General features: G+C 45.1%; 1 protein-coding gene across 8 annotated transcripts in view; it reads right to left on the reverse strand.

The window, feature by feature from the left end:
• LOC140722731 (uncharacterized) overlaps nt 1-14,511 on the reverse strand; it is a 62,932-nt gene that overhangs the window by 13,488 nt on the left and 34,933 nt on the right. For 3 of the 8 annotated variants that reach the window (XM_073037421.1, XM_073037422.1, XM_073037420.1), the window contains 4 exons: nt 10,518-10,568; nt 9,414-9,464; nt 7,272-7,322; nt 3,415-3,465 (listed from right to left, as the gene is read on the reverse strand). In XM_073037421.1, coding sequence (XP_072893522.1) covers nt 3,415-3,465; nt 7,272-7,322; nt 9,414-9,464; nt 10,518-10,568 — 204 coding nt within the window. The remainder of the gene's footprint in view (nt 1-3,414; nt 3,466-7,271; nt 7,323-9,413; nt 9,465-10,517; nt 10,569-14,511) is intronic. The other 5 variants (XM_073037426.1, XM_073037423.1, XM_073037424.1 and 2 more) reach the window with 2 other exon arrangements.

Consider the following 14,511-nt stretch of genomic DNA (forward strand, 5'->3'; position numbering starts at 1 on the left):
GGTCTTCTCCTATCATTTCGCATTTCCCCCTCCGCCCACCGCTTTCAAATCTCTTAGTAACTTTCCTTTCAGCTCGTCCTGATGAAGGGTCTCGGCCCGAAACGTCGACAGTGCTTCTCCTTTTAGATGCTGCCTGGCCTGCTGTGTTCCACCAGCATTTTGTTTGTGTTGTATGAATTTCCAGCATCTGCAGATTTCCTCCTGTTTGTTTTTTACATGACAGTCCTTCCAAACCCGGACATATTTTCCTGAACGTCCTTTGAATTCTCGAAAATGTCAGCACATCCTTCCTTAGAAAAGAGGCACGAAACTGCGTACAAACTCCAAGTGAGTCCTCTTCAATGCTTTATAAAGCCTCAATATTACGTCCTTGCTTTCTTCTATGCTACTTCTCTTGAAATAGTTGCTGACATTGTACTTGCCTTCCGCACCTGCGATTCGGCAATGAAACTTGACTTTATATTCTTGCTCAAGGACACCCGAAATCCTTTGCACCTCAAATCTTTGATTTTCTTTCTGCCGTTGGAAAGTAACCTACCCATTTATTTCTTCTGCCAAGTTACATAACCATCAACTTCCTGACAAGTATTCTATCTGCCACTTGTTTGTGCATTCGTTTCATCTGTCTAAGTCTTTACCTAGCCGATTAATCTCCTCTAAACTGTCTGAAAGTCTACATATTTCGCATCATCTGCAAACCTCGCCACAAAGGTATCAGTTTATTATCCAATTCATGACACGAAACTTTAAAAGAAGCTCTCCAAGCACTGATCCCTGAGGAGCAACCATAGTCACCGGCAGACAACCAAAAAGGGGTCCCTTTATTCGCACAATTTGCTTTCTGCCTATCCATGCTAGTGTATTTTCTGTAATACCATCGGCTCTTACGTTGCTAAGCAGACTCACGAGCGGTACCTTTTTGAGGGCATTCTGAAAGTCCATGTATGTATCATCCCCCTCTGGCTATGATGCTTCTTATTTTCTCAAAAAAAAACACAACAGGTTTTCAAACAGGAGGTTCCCTTGAGGGTATCTTGCTGATCAGGGGCTATTTTTTCATGGGCCTGCAAGTTCGCCGAACGACATCCTTACCAACCGCTGATGTCGGGTTAACCTGTCTATAATTTCTTTAAATGTACGCATCTCCCTTCTTGAGGAGTTACGTGTCATTTGCAATTTGCCATTCCTCCGCAAACATGTCTGAGGATTTATTTCGGAACCAGGACAATTAATGCCTCCACAATCTCTTCAGTTCTTCTTCAGAAACCTGGATTGTATGCCATCCCGAACAGATGACATCCACATTACACCTTTCCAAAAATTTTCCTCCTTGAAATGCAACTTCTCACACTTCTGCCCGCTGTGACTCTCTATCCCCTGAAGTTTTCCACAGTAACGTGTGATGCAAAATACTTGTTCAGTTCGTCCGCCTTTTCCCTGTCTCCCATTACCAACACTGCAGCTTTGTTTCCAAAAGTCCGATATCCACCCCCGTCACTCTTGTACACAGTATGCATCTGAATAAACCTTTGACGTCGTACTTAATATTATTGGGTAGTTCGTCTTCGCGTTCCAATTTTTTCTTTTCAATTAATATTTATTTCTCTTCTGCTGGTTTTTAAATGTTTCCAGTCCTCTAACTTCCCATTAATGTTTGCTCTACTATAAGAATTCGTTTTGTCTTTTGTGTTGCTTTTGACGCCTCCTGACAGACATGGATGTCACTCATTTACTTTGCAATGCTTCTTCCTCTGAAGGGTGTATATAACCTGGGCCTTCCGAATTTCTTTCGGAAATTCCAGCCATTGCTGCTCTGCCTTCAAAGCTGCCGGTGCAGCTTTCCATTCAATATTAGCCAACTCCTCTCTCATGCCACTGCAATTCCATTTCCGCCGTGGTAATGATGATACATATGACTCTAGCTTCTCCGTCTCAAATGTCAGTGTGAATACCTCTTAACGTAACCGGGAAGAAAATAGCTTTTGGTATCGTGCATTATATTATTGGCTAGTATGCCACCAAATTTCATCTCTTCCCTTTTTATCACTTTTAGTTGCCTTTTGCTGGATATTTTAAAAACAGCGGAAGCATCCAATTTACCGCTCACTTTTGCTACCTCATATGTCCTTTCCTTTTTGTAATGCAATCCTTACCGCCCTTTGTCAGCCACGGTTGACTAGCCGTGCGACTTGATAACATTTTCCTCTGCGGTACACATCTGTCCTGTGCCTTGGAAAATTAAAACCAGAAACATCATCTCTGATTTCCCGTGAAGTCAGCCAGTATCTTCCTCCAATCCACCTCGGCAAGCTCCTTTCCCATGGGCCTCTATATCCCTTTAATTCATTGCGGTACTGATTCATGTGAGTTATGCGACTCCCTCTCAAATTGTAGTATAAATTCAATCATATTATGAGCACTCTCTCCTGAAGGTTTTTTTTGTCCTACCTTAATCTCCCACATAAGGCCTGGTTTATTACACAACAACTAATCTGATATTGCCTCTCCCTGAGTAACCTACAGCTGCTTAAAAAAACCATCACTTAGGCGATCGACAAATACCTTGTGTTGTTATCCCACACCAAACTTTTCCATCAATCACCTTACATATTGAAGACCTTCATTATAATTGAGAGTTTACACTTCTAATACTTATTTTCTAGTTCATTTTGCAATCTCAAAAACACGACTACTATTTTGAGTTCCGTATATGCATCCCAAATAGCTTTTGTTTATAACCTTTCGGTTTCATAACTCCGCCTACAAAGTTACAACGGTCCAGGACTCTTTGCAACCTCTTTCGAAAGATGCATTACCAACTGATACCAACAGATCCATAACACCGCCTAAAACTCCCTGGTTTTCCTTTCAATACAGAGTATATCTTTTGATTTTAAGCTCCCAGCTATGGTGTTCTTTCAGCCACGACCGATCCCAAATTGCGCCGCGAGTTCATCCACGTTATTCTGAATGCCACGCGCATTTAAATGCAGCACCTTCCATTCTGCATTCTTCGCCCTTTGGAACTTTGCCTCTGTGCCTGAATTTAACTCTTTGTTCTGTCTGCATTTGTACGCAACCATTGACATCTCCTCCCTTACGTTAATGCTACAAACAGCATATACATATAAACCCATGGGCGCATCCTCAGCAATATATCCCTTTTCCCGGTCCACTGCCATATTAGTTTACATAACTTTCAACGGCTCTGGTAAATCTGAGAAAGTCAATTGTTTCCTTAGATTCTCAGAAATGCTTCAACAAGTTGCCGCCCATGAAGAAGCTCAGCGAGCAAAGTACGCATGGTGTTACCGAAGCGCACCCGACCTTTTCCGTCAGTTTGAGCAGCCACCCGATACGGTGGAACTGGAGCTTCATTGGAGCTCATAGTCACAGAGTCTGATTTCAACTTACCCGCCACTGGTAAAGGCCCCCGCAGATGTGCGTATGCTACGTTTGCTGAGCCTGTGGGGAAACATAGAAATGATTATATCTCCGTGATCTGGAATCCGTAATCCGCTTCCCCTGTCATCACACCATCCTTTTGGCCATTTCCCGGTCATGTTACCCACGGCGACCTGCATTTCTGATTCGCTGCCAAACTTTTCAAGCACGTCAGCCTGAGAATGGATCCGTTTGAAGCGTGTGAAGTAAACAAAGGATTAGAGGACCTGCCAGCCGGACGTGATGCTCAGCGAGGCACAACTGCGACGGACAGTGAGCAGAGGGGGAGCCGAGAGCTGGGCCAGAGCTCTGGTAAGTTACTAAGCAGGGCGGAAGGCTGAGTACATGAGCTGGGTTGAAGGGCTGTCTGTGGATGACCATGCAAGACCTCAGGAGGGTACTTTGTTCGCAGGAGACAGTAGCTGTGTGATTGTCAAGTAATTTAACGGGAATGCACAGCAAGGACAGAGTTCACCTGTGACAGTTTCCCCACAGTATAACCATATAACAATTACAGCACGGAAACAGGCCATCTCTGCCCTTCTAGTCCATGCCAACGCTTACACTCACCTAGATCTACGGGCCAGCACTCAGCCCATAACCCTCCATTCCTTTCCTATCCATATACCCATCCAATTTTACTTTAAATGACAATACCGAACCTGCATCTACCACTTCTACTGGAAGCTCATTCCACACAGCTAACAGTCTCTGAGTAAAGAAATTCCCCCTCGTGTTACCCTTAAACTTTTTCCCCCTAACTTTCAACTCATGTCCTCTTGTTTGAATCTCCCCTACTCTCAATGGAAAAATCCTATCCACGTCAACACTATCCATCCCCCTAATAATTTTAAATGCCTCTATCAAGTCCCCCCTCAACCCTCTACGCTGCAAAGAATAAAGACCTAACTTGTTCAACCTTTCTCTGTAACTTATGTGCTGAAACCCAGGTAACATGCGAGTAAATCTTTTCTGTAATCTCTCTATTTTGTTGATATCTTTCCTATAATTCGGTGACCAGAACTGTAACGCAATAAGAAGAGCACAGTCAAACACGACAGACACACGGTCACCGGGTCTCTGGCACTGAGAGTGGTGCTGTGGCTCAGAAGAGCAGAATGGTGAAGATGACTGCAGTGTGATAGAATAGAGACGAGACTCTGTGGGCACCATTGCGATACCCGGATGATATGTTACCTATCCATTGGCAGGGTGAGGGATGACTCAGATCGGGTCCAAGAGATGACCAACGGCAAGGGAGAGAAGCAATGTCTTGGAGTATATAAGCACAAATGGCTTATTAAGACGAATAGATAGAGTGGACAGCCAGCTCCTCTTCCCCAGGGCACCACTGCTCAATACAAGAGGACATATCTTCAAGGTAAGGGGAGGGAAGTTCAAGGGGGATATTAGAGGAAGGTTTTTTACTCAGAGAGTGGTTGGTGCGTGGAATGCACTGCTTGAGTCAGTAATGGAAGCAGATACACTAGTGAAGTTTAAGAGACTAGCAGACAGGTAGATGGAGGAGTTTAAGGAGGAGGGTTATATAAGAGGCATGGTTTAAACGTCGGCACAACATTGCGGGCCGAAGTACCTGCGAAGTGTTGTATCGTTCTGTTTCTATAGCATAAAGAGAGAAAAACACGAGGTTCTGCAGAGAGAGTTTAAGGGGGCTCGATAGAAAGTTGACAAACCGGACCTACAGGACAGTATCCTCTCGATTGTTGTACCACGTGGACAATCCAAACCGGGGGTGCGTGAAAAGAGCTAGTCCATGAGCAGGATTTTCGAGATCGTGAATCTCTATATTCACGGTAGATTTTCTAAATTCATGGGGCGACCGATCAATAAGCAAGTATACGTAAACAGAATACCTTTCAGACAGGAACGCGCGTAGGATTAAAACAATAAGCAGAGTTCTGAGCAAGTTTTCTTCGAATTGAACATTCAACATCGTGGTGCGTTAAAAGAGCAGTTTTTTATGCAATCTTCGCTTCGCCTAGCGGCTTAATATAATGGGTGATATACCCCGGCCCGGGCAAACGGAAGGAATCACGTTTGGGTGGATGCTGCGCGATGTGTCCCCTGTTACAGAGCAGTACCCCGAAATAGCAAACACTGCACAATATGCGATTAAACGATTTATCTTTATAGCTGTTAGTTTGACTATCTGGTTAGTCGAGAAACGAAACAAAAGAAAAATAAAAAATCTTATTAAACAGTCAGAGCGCAAAGTTGGATCTCAGTCACAGGCCGATCGTTCAACATCGACCTCCTCTGATCGTCGCTACCCTCGGGACCCTTGCTCCGAGTCCACCCCGTCCGGCGGTCTACCAAATCTCTCCATTCGCGCCTTCTCTGCTCATGTCCCTCCCTCTCCGGCAAAAGCCCGCAAAATAAACTCCGACCAGCTTCAAAAAACAGGGCGACAAAGTTCCGATTGGCTAGAATGCATACAACAGTCATAGAACCGTAGAACATTACAGCACAGAAATAGGCCTTTTGGCGCTTCTTGGATGTGCCGAACCATTTGTCAGCCTAGTCCCACCGACCTGCACCTAGCCTACATCCCTCCATATACCTCTCATCCAAGTACCTGACCAAGTTATTCTTAAATGTTAAAAGTGAGCCCGCATTCACCACTTCAACTGGCAGCTCATTCCACACTCTCACCACTCTCTGTGTGAAGAAGTTCCCCCCCCCCCCATGTTACCTATAAACTTTTCCCCCTTCACCCTTAACCCATGTCCACTGTTTTTTCTCCCCTAGCCTCAGTGGAAAAAGCCTCTTTGCATTCACTCTATCTATACCCATCATCATTTCATATACCTCTGTCAAATCTCCCCACATTCTCCTACGCTCCAGGGAATAAAGCCCTAACCTATTCAAACTTCCTTTGAAACTCATTTTCTCAAATCCCGGCAACATCCTTGTAAACCTTCTCTGCACTCTTTCAAACTAATTGATATCCTTCCTGTGATTTGGTGACCAGAACTGCACACAATACTCCAAATTCGGCCTCACCAATGCCTTAAACAACCTCACCGTAACATTCCAACTCTTATACTCAGTACTTTGATTTATAAAGGCCAACATACCAAAACCTCTCTTTACGACCTTATCTACCCGTGACGCAACTTTTAGGGAATTTTGTACCTGCATTCCCAGATCCCTCTGTTCTACTGTACTCCTTAGTGCCCTACTATTGTATGTTCTACCTTGGTTTGTCTTTCCAAAGTGCAATACCTCTCACTTGACTGTATTAATTTCTATCTGCTATTTTTTCAGCCCATTTTTCCAGCTGGTCTTTCAGCCGCTACTCAATGACGCCCACGAAGTTATAGCGACCAAATTCTGGTTGCACCACGAGTTCTGAAGGCTGCCTGGATCTACATGGGGAATCTTCAATCCTGAATTCTTCGCCCATTGAACTTTGTTTCTGTGGTAGAATTTAACTCTTTGCTCTGTCGGCATTTGTAATCAATCATTGACTTGTCCTCCCTCACAAGCATATTGAAACACATCCTCTACTGCGGGCTCGACATCAATCGTATCATACTCAATCCCTGAGACCTGCCATATTTATTTAACCACCCCCAACAGCTCCAGTAATTCTGACCAAAAAGAAAAGTCAATTGTTGTTTTCTTCGGCTTTCGGAAACCCTTTAACAATTTGACACATATGTGATTGCTTAACGAGCTAAATTACATAGTCTTACGAGAGCGCTCCTGACACTACCGTCAGTTTGAGCACCCACGCTATACAGCAGCACTGCTGGTTCATTTTTCCGTCCCGCGCATAGTCACTGTCTTCGATTTCCATTTACCTGTCAAGGCGAGTAGGCACCGGAGGTGCAGTTGTGGTATTTTCTTCGGCCCTGTGGGCAAAATAGAAATACTTATATCTCCGTAAACCAGAACCCATCTGCTTCCCGTCTCATTAAACCACAATTTGAACCATTTCCCGATCCTAAGAGAGCGTCACATTGTTCTGACGTCAGAACGTTATTGCCAAAGTGAATGACTTTGAACAATGTGTACAAAAGGCAAAGAATCAGTGGACGTGCCAGCAAAGCGGGATGCTGAGCGACGCAGAACTGGGACGGGCTCGGTGCAGGGAGGGGGGATCAGAGCGGGGGCCGATCTCGGGTGAGTTATGAAACGGGGCGAAAGGCTGAGCACATGAAGTGGGTTGAAGATCTGGATGTGGAGGTCACGTGAGATCTCAGCAGAGCACTTTGTGAGATTAAGGTGGACATCAAAAAAACAAAATTGAAAATACGGAGACAAAAACCATGGGCTATTGCAAATTGTGCTGGAGAGATTTGAATGGAGTTCAGGAAAATGATGGATGGATGGAGGTGCGGAATAGGTAGTTTGCATCTGTCTTCACTGTGGAAGATACCAGTAATTTGACCAACAGGCAGAGGCATGCGTGTCGTGACGGGTCCAGTCAACGGAGAGGGATTCAACAGAAATGGCGGAAAGTTCAAGTGCAGCTTCGCGGCAGTGCCTTTTATTGTGCTAAGTTTCAGAGTGCGCCTGTCTCAGATCCTCAGACTTAAGGGAGGTAACAACTTTATCATTGTGCTCGTACTTCTCCATTTCTCATCTGGCAGTGCCAATTGCTCCGGAGGCGGTGTTTTCTACTGAGTTTGCGATGCGGGAGGTCTACATGGCGTCCATCGTTACGGATAATCAGATCTGCACCTGCTGCACCGTGCTGCCGTTTCTGTGAGAACGTTTGAACGATCTGGAGAAGCAGTTGATTATCTTCAACTCATAAGGGAGAATGAGGAGGTGACAGATAAGAGCTGTAGGGAGCTCGTCATATCCTGGTTTGCCTGTAACTCCTGTCTGCACCTCATCACTTTACTTGGCAGGACGAAGGTCATCGAGCTACCTGTCTAGTACCCGAATTCGGTCCCTAAAGAGCAGCAGCTCGACTCACCTGATGTGCATGTAGTCGTCCAGCAGGCTGGGTGTCTCCCGGATTTCCCACATCTCACACCCAGAACAGAACACCAGCCTCACAGACATATATCCTGTTTCTCTTCCTCAGAGTTTACTTACCTCACTTGGACCCGTTATCCACGAATCCCGGATGAACCAGTGCCCTACCGTTCTGCCTGAGATCACTTCGACCGATGAACTCTCCATTGATGACTGTTCCGCTTGGCAGTCTCCCTTATCTGCCTGAATCTGCCCTCCTATTTAACTCACGAGTTCCTTCCTACATGCGCTTTCCGAGCTCCCTTTGCAAAGTAATACACACGTTCTCTATTATTCTGACTTCTATATATTACATGTGTATTTATTCGTAGAACTTCTTAACTCCACCTACAAAGATTCCACATTCTCTGACCCTAACATCTTTCTACAGCTGTTATATCATCTGTTACAAACAGAGCCATCCCAACGCATGTGCCTTCCTGCATGTGCTGTTAACAAAAAAAGGATATCCTCAGATGTTAAGCTCCCACATTCGACCGTCTTTCAGCCGGTACTCAGTGATGCCCATGGCGTCAGTGTCTAATTGTCGGTCCATTCCATTCTAAATGCTGCACGCATCTAAATGCGGCAGAGTCAGTCCAGCATTCCTCGCCATTTGAAATTCACCTCTGCCGTAGAACTGATCTCTTTGCTCTGTCTGCCCTTGTCCTTCGCTACAGGCATCTTACTCACATTATCTACTTATAAACTTGCTGGCCCTTCATCAACTGTATCATACTGGATCTCTTATCTCTGCCATTTTATCTTAACCACGCCCAACTGCTTTAGCAAATCAGACGTAAAGTAAGATCAATTATTGTTTTATTAGATTTTCTGAAAGGCTTTCACAAAGTTCTACAGATGAGGCGGCTTAACGAGCTAAGATGACATAGTGTTAACGGAGCACACCCGACCCTACCATTAGTTTGAACACCCACTCGGTACAGCAAAACAGTTAGTCTTCAATTTCCACTTACCCCTCAAGTTGAAAAACAGCCATCCCTACAAGTGGACTGAACTGGCCAACCCTGTGAGCAAAATAGAAACAATTATATCTCTGTAATGTGGAGCCTATCTGCTTCGCGGCTCATTAACCCAACCTTTGAACTTGTTCCCGGTCCTCTCACTGTGCACTGTTTTAAACTTTAATCAGAACGTTCCAACAGGTCATTTCGAAAAGGGCTGAGTTTGAAGAATGTGATGAGAGCAACGTATGACTGGGCCTGTCAGCAAAGTTGGATGTATAGCGACGCAGAACCGCGACCGCCCCGGTGCAGAGAGGGAGCTCAATTCTGCACCACATCTCCGCTGAGGTACTAAACAGGGTTAAAGGCTGAGCACATGAAGCGGGCTGAAGAGCTGGCAATAGATGATCACGTGATATCTCAACAGCGCACTTTGTACAATTAAGGTGGACAACAAAGGGGCCCTGGAAGAACACATTTGAAGATATTGAAAGAATAAGCGATAGGTTTTAAGGCACAGTTACAAATTGAACGTGACGCTGGAGAGATTTGAATGAGACTCAGGGAAATGATGGATAAGCGCAACAGGTACTTTGAATCTATCTTCATTGTGGAAGACGCCAGTAATCTGAGCAACATCTCAAGGGAAATGTGTTGTGCGGACACCCATCGGCAGAGAGGGATTCAATGGGAAAGCGGAAAATTCAAGCGCGTGCGTCCCGGCAATGCACTTGTGTGTGTTAGGCTTTAGAGTGGGCCAGTCCAAGATCCTCAAGCGTAGACTGTGGAAAATTATCAGCAACTTTATCACTTGATCTTATTTCTCCATTCCTCGTCGGTTAGCGAGAATTGGTACAGCGGCGGTGTTTTTGCAATGCGGGAGGTCTAGACGTCGTCCACCCTCTCGGATAAGCAAATCTGCACCAGGTGCACCGTGCTGCAGCTTATGAGGGAACTTATTAAGGACAACAACGTGTCGCTCGAAGCTGGTTAACGAGCTAGGATCGCATAATATTACCGAAGCGTTTCCGACCCGTCCGTCAGGTGGAGCAGCCACCCGATACGGCAACACTTTAATCGCCCCGTGCACAGACCTGGTCTTCGAGTTCTACTTACGAGGGCTTTTTACAACGTCGCTGAGATGAAGATGTTCTGCATCTGCTTTTCCTGTGGGGAAAATTAGAAAAATCTTTCTCAGTAACACGTAATCACCTCCCGGCTTCTTAAACCACCCTTTGGTCCATTTCCCAGTCCTGTCAGAGCGTACCACATTTCTCATTCGCTGTCAAGACATTCGAGCAGGTTGGTTTGAAACGGGATCTGTTTGAAGAATCTGAAATAAACAAAGGTTTAGAGGACTTGCCAGCAAAGCGGAATGCTCAGCGATGCAGAACTGTGACGGTCAGTGAGTAGCGAGGGGAGGCGAGATCTGGGCCAAAGATCGGGTGAGTTATTAAACAGGGCAAAAGGCCAAGCACCTGAAATGAGTTGACGATCTGGCTGTGGATAACGACGTGAGACCTCATGAGCGCACTTTGTACAATTAAGACGGACAATCCTGGGATCCTAGAAGAACAGATTTTTAGATAGCGAAACAAGAAGCAATAGTCTATAAGGAACAATTATAAATTGAACATGTTGCTGGAGGGGTTTGAATAGGATTCAGAGACATGGTGGATGAGCGCAATTAGTATTTACATTGACCATCACTGCGGAAGACACTAGTAATTTGGCCAACATTCAAGTGCGATGATGTGTGCGGCAACCAATCTACAGAGAGGGATTCGTTAGATAAGGCGGAAAGTTCAATTGCATGTGTACAGGCTTGAGTACATGCAATTGAACTTTCCGCCTTATCTGACGAATCTCTCTTCGATAGACAAATCTGCAAAAACTGCACCGAGTTGCATCTTCTGAAAGAAAGTATGAAATAAATCGAAAAGCAGCCGATGATCTTCCACGCATTCGGGACAATGAAGAGGTGACAGAAAGGAGCAATAGGGAGCTAGTTTGCAGGAGACCGTAGCTGTGTGATTGTCAAGTAAAACAAAGGAAATGCACAGCAAGCACACAGTACACCTGTGGCAATTTCTCCACAATTATGAGTACAACTTTAGAAGCTGTTGTGGAGGACGATCAATGACGGGGAGACACAGACACCGGGTCTCCTGCACTGAGACTGGTGCTGTGGCTCAAAGAGCAGAGAGGTAAAGATGACCGCTGTCTTGATAAGGGACAGCGTAGCCAGAGGAGGTTGTCTGCCAGTTTCCAGGATCAGGAGTGTCTCAGATCGGGTCCGAGAGATCACCAAGCAGCCATGCCTTTATTACAAAGGGAATTGAGTACAAGAGTAAGGAAATCTTCTTGCATTTGTACAGAGCACTGGTGCGACCACACCTGGAGTATTGTGTACAGTTTTGGTCTCCAGGGTTAAGGAAGGACATCCTGGCTGTAGAGGAAGTGCAGCGTAGATTCACGAGGTTAATTCCTGGGATCTCTGGACTGTCTTACGCTGCATACAAGTTTCAGAGCGCAGACAGGAGTTCAACATCGACCTCCGCTGATCGTCGCTACCCTTGGGACCATCGCTCCGAGTCCACCCCGTCCGGCGGTCTACCAAATCTCTCCATTCGCGCCTTCTCTCCTCATGTCCCTCCCTCTCTGGCATAAGCCCTCAAAATCAACTCCTACCAGCTTCAAAAGACAGGGCGACAAAATCCCGATTGGCTAGAATGCATACAACAGTCATAGAACCATAGAACACTACAGCACAAAAACATGCCTTTTGGCGCTTCTTGGCTGTGCCGAACCATTTTTCAGCCTAGTCCCACCGACCTGCACCTGGCCTATATCCCTCCATATACCTCTCATCCAAGTACCTGACCAAGTTTTTCTTAAATGTTAAAAGTGAGCCTCCATTCACCACTTCAACTGGCAGCTCATTCCATACACTCACCACTCTCTGTGTGAAGAAGCTCACCCCCCCCCCAAGTTACCTATAAACTTTTCCCCCTTCAAACTTAACCCATGTTCACTGTTGTTTGCTCCCATAGCCTCAATGGAAAAATCCTGTTTGCATTCACTCTATCTATACCCATCATCATTTCATATACCTCTGTCAAATCTCCCCTCATTCTTCTACGCTCCAGGGAATAAAGCCCTAACCTATTCAAACTTTCTACGTAACTCATTTTCTCAAGTCCCAGCAACATCCTTGTAAACCTTCTCTGCACTCTTTCGAACTAATTGATATCCTTCCTGTAATTAGGTGACCAGAACAGCTCACAATACTCCAAATTCGGCCTCACCAATGCCTTATACAAACTAACCATAACATTCCAACTCTTATACTCAATACTTTGATTTATAAAGGTCAACATACCAAAAGCTTCTTTACGACCCTATCTACATGTGACGCCACTTTTAGAGAATTTTGTTCCTGTATTCCCAGATCTCGCTGTTCTATTGTACTCCTCTGGGCTCTACCATTGTATGTTCTACCTTGGTTTGTCTTTCCAAAGTGCAATACCTCACACTTGTCTGTATTAATCTTTATCTGCTATTTTTGACGCCATTTTCCCAGCTGGTCCAAATCCCTCTGCAAGATTTGGAAACCTTCCTCACTGTCCACTGCACCTCAAAACTTTGTATGTTCAACAAACCTGCTGATCCAATTTGCCACATTATCATCCAGATCATTGATATAGATGACTAATAACAATGGACCCAGCACTGATCCCTGTGGCATACCACTAGTCTCAGGCCTCCACTCAGAGAAACAACCCTCTACTACCGCTGTCTGGCTTCTCCGAATGAGCCAATCTCTAATCCAGTTTATTACCTCACCATGTGTACCTAGCGACAGAAAATATTGCTAACTAACCTCCTATACAGGACTTTGTCAAAGGCCTGACTGAAGTCCATGTATACAACATCCACTGCCTTCCCTTCATCCACATCCCTGGTAACCTCCTCGAAAAATTCTAATAGATTTGTGAAACATGACGTACCACACACAAAGCCATGCTGACTCTCCCTATTAAGTCCCTGTCTATCCAAATACTTGTACATCTATCTCTTAGTAACCCTTCCAATAATTTACCTGCTACCAACTTCAAACTTACTGGCCTAAAATTTTCGGGATTAACTTCAGAGACTTTTGTAAACAGCAGAACAAAATGAGCTATCCTCCAGTCATCCGACACCTCACCCGTAGATACCGACATTTTAAATATATCTGCCAGGGCCCCTCAATTGCAACACTAGTCTCCTTCAAGGTCCGAGGGAAAACCCTTCCATGTCCTGGGGATTTAGCTACCCTGATTTCTCTCAAGATAGCAAGCACCTCCTCCTTTTCAATCTGTATAGGTTCCATGACCTCACTGCTTTTTTGCCCTGTTTACGTTGACTTCATGTCAGTTTCCTTAGGAAATGCAGACGCGCAAAAAACAGAATTTAAGATCTTCCACATTTCTTTTGATTCCACATATAGCCGACCACTCCATCTTCAAGAGGACTAATTTTAGCCATTACTATCCTTTTGTTCTTCATAATCCTGTTGAAGCTCCTTGGAGTATCCTTCACCTTGACTGCAAAAGCAACCTCATGTCTTAGTTTAGCCCTCCTGATTTCTTTCCTAAGTGTTATTTTTCTGCACTGTTTATATTCCACAAGCGCCTGATTTGCTCTCTGATTCCCATACATGTCATAAATCTCTCTCTTCTTCTTTATCTGAGATCCAATATCCCTAGAGAATCAAGATTCCTGATCCTTATTCACTTTGCCTTTATCCCTGCCAGGAACATACAAACTTTGAACTCTCAAAATTTCAGGCCTTCAGCCTCCCACAGAACCCGAAGAACGAGCGCAGAGCGTTCACAGTCTGAACCCTTGCCCGAATGGTCACCGCTTCTATCTTTGCCGGGTCTGTAGCTGCTTCATTCCGTGAGGTTGTGTCAGACATAGCTACCAGACGTTTAGCGGAACCGGCACTTGTCCGGGAAAGTTTTAACCCTTCAGCTTTCAGGCGGCCGAGCACCTTCAGTAGCCTCGCTTCAAGTTCTTCCAATCTGAATCCAAATACTATGAGGTCATCCAAATACAGCAACAC

Source organism: Hemitrygon akajei, unplaced genomic scaffold, assembly GCF_048418815.1.
Source record: "Hemitrygon akajei unplaced genomic scaffold, sHemAka1.3 Scf000087, whole genome shotgun sequence".
Lineage (NCBI taxonomy): Eukaryota > Metazoa > Chordata > Chondrichthyes > Myliobatiformes > Dasyatidae > Hemitrygon > Hemitrygon akajei.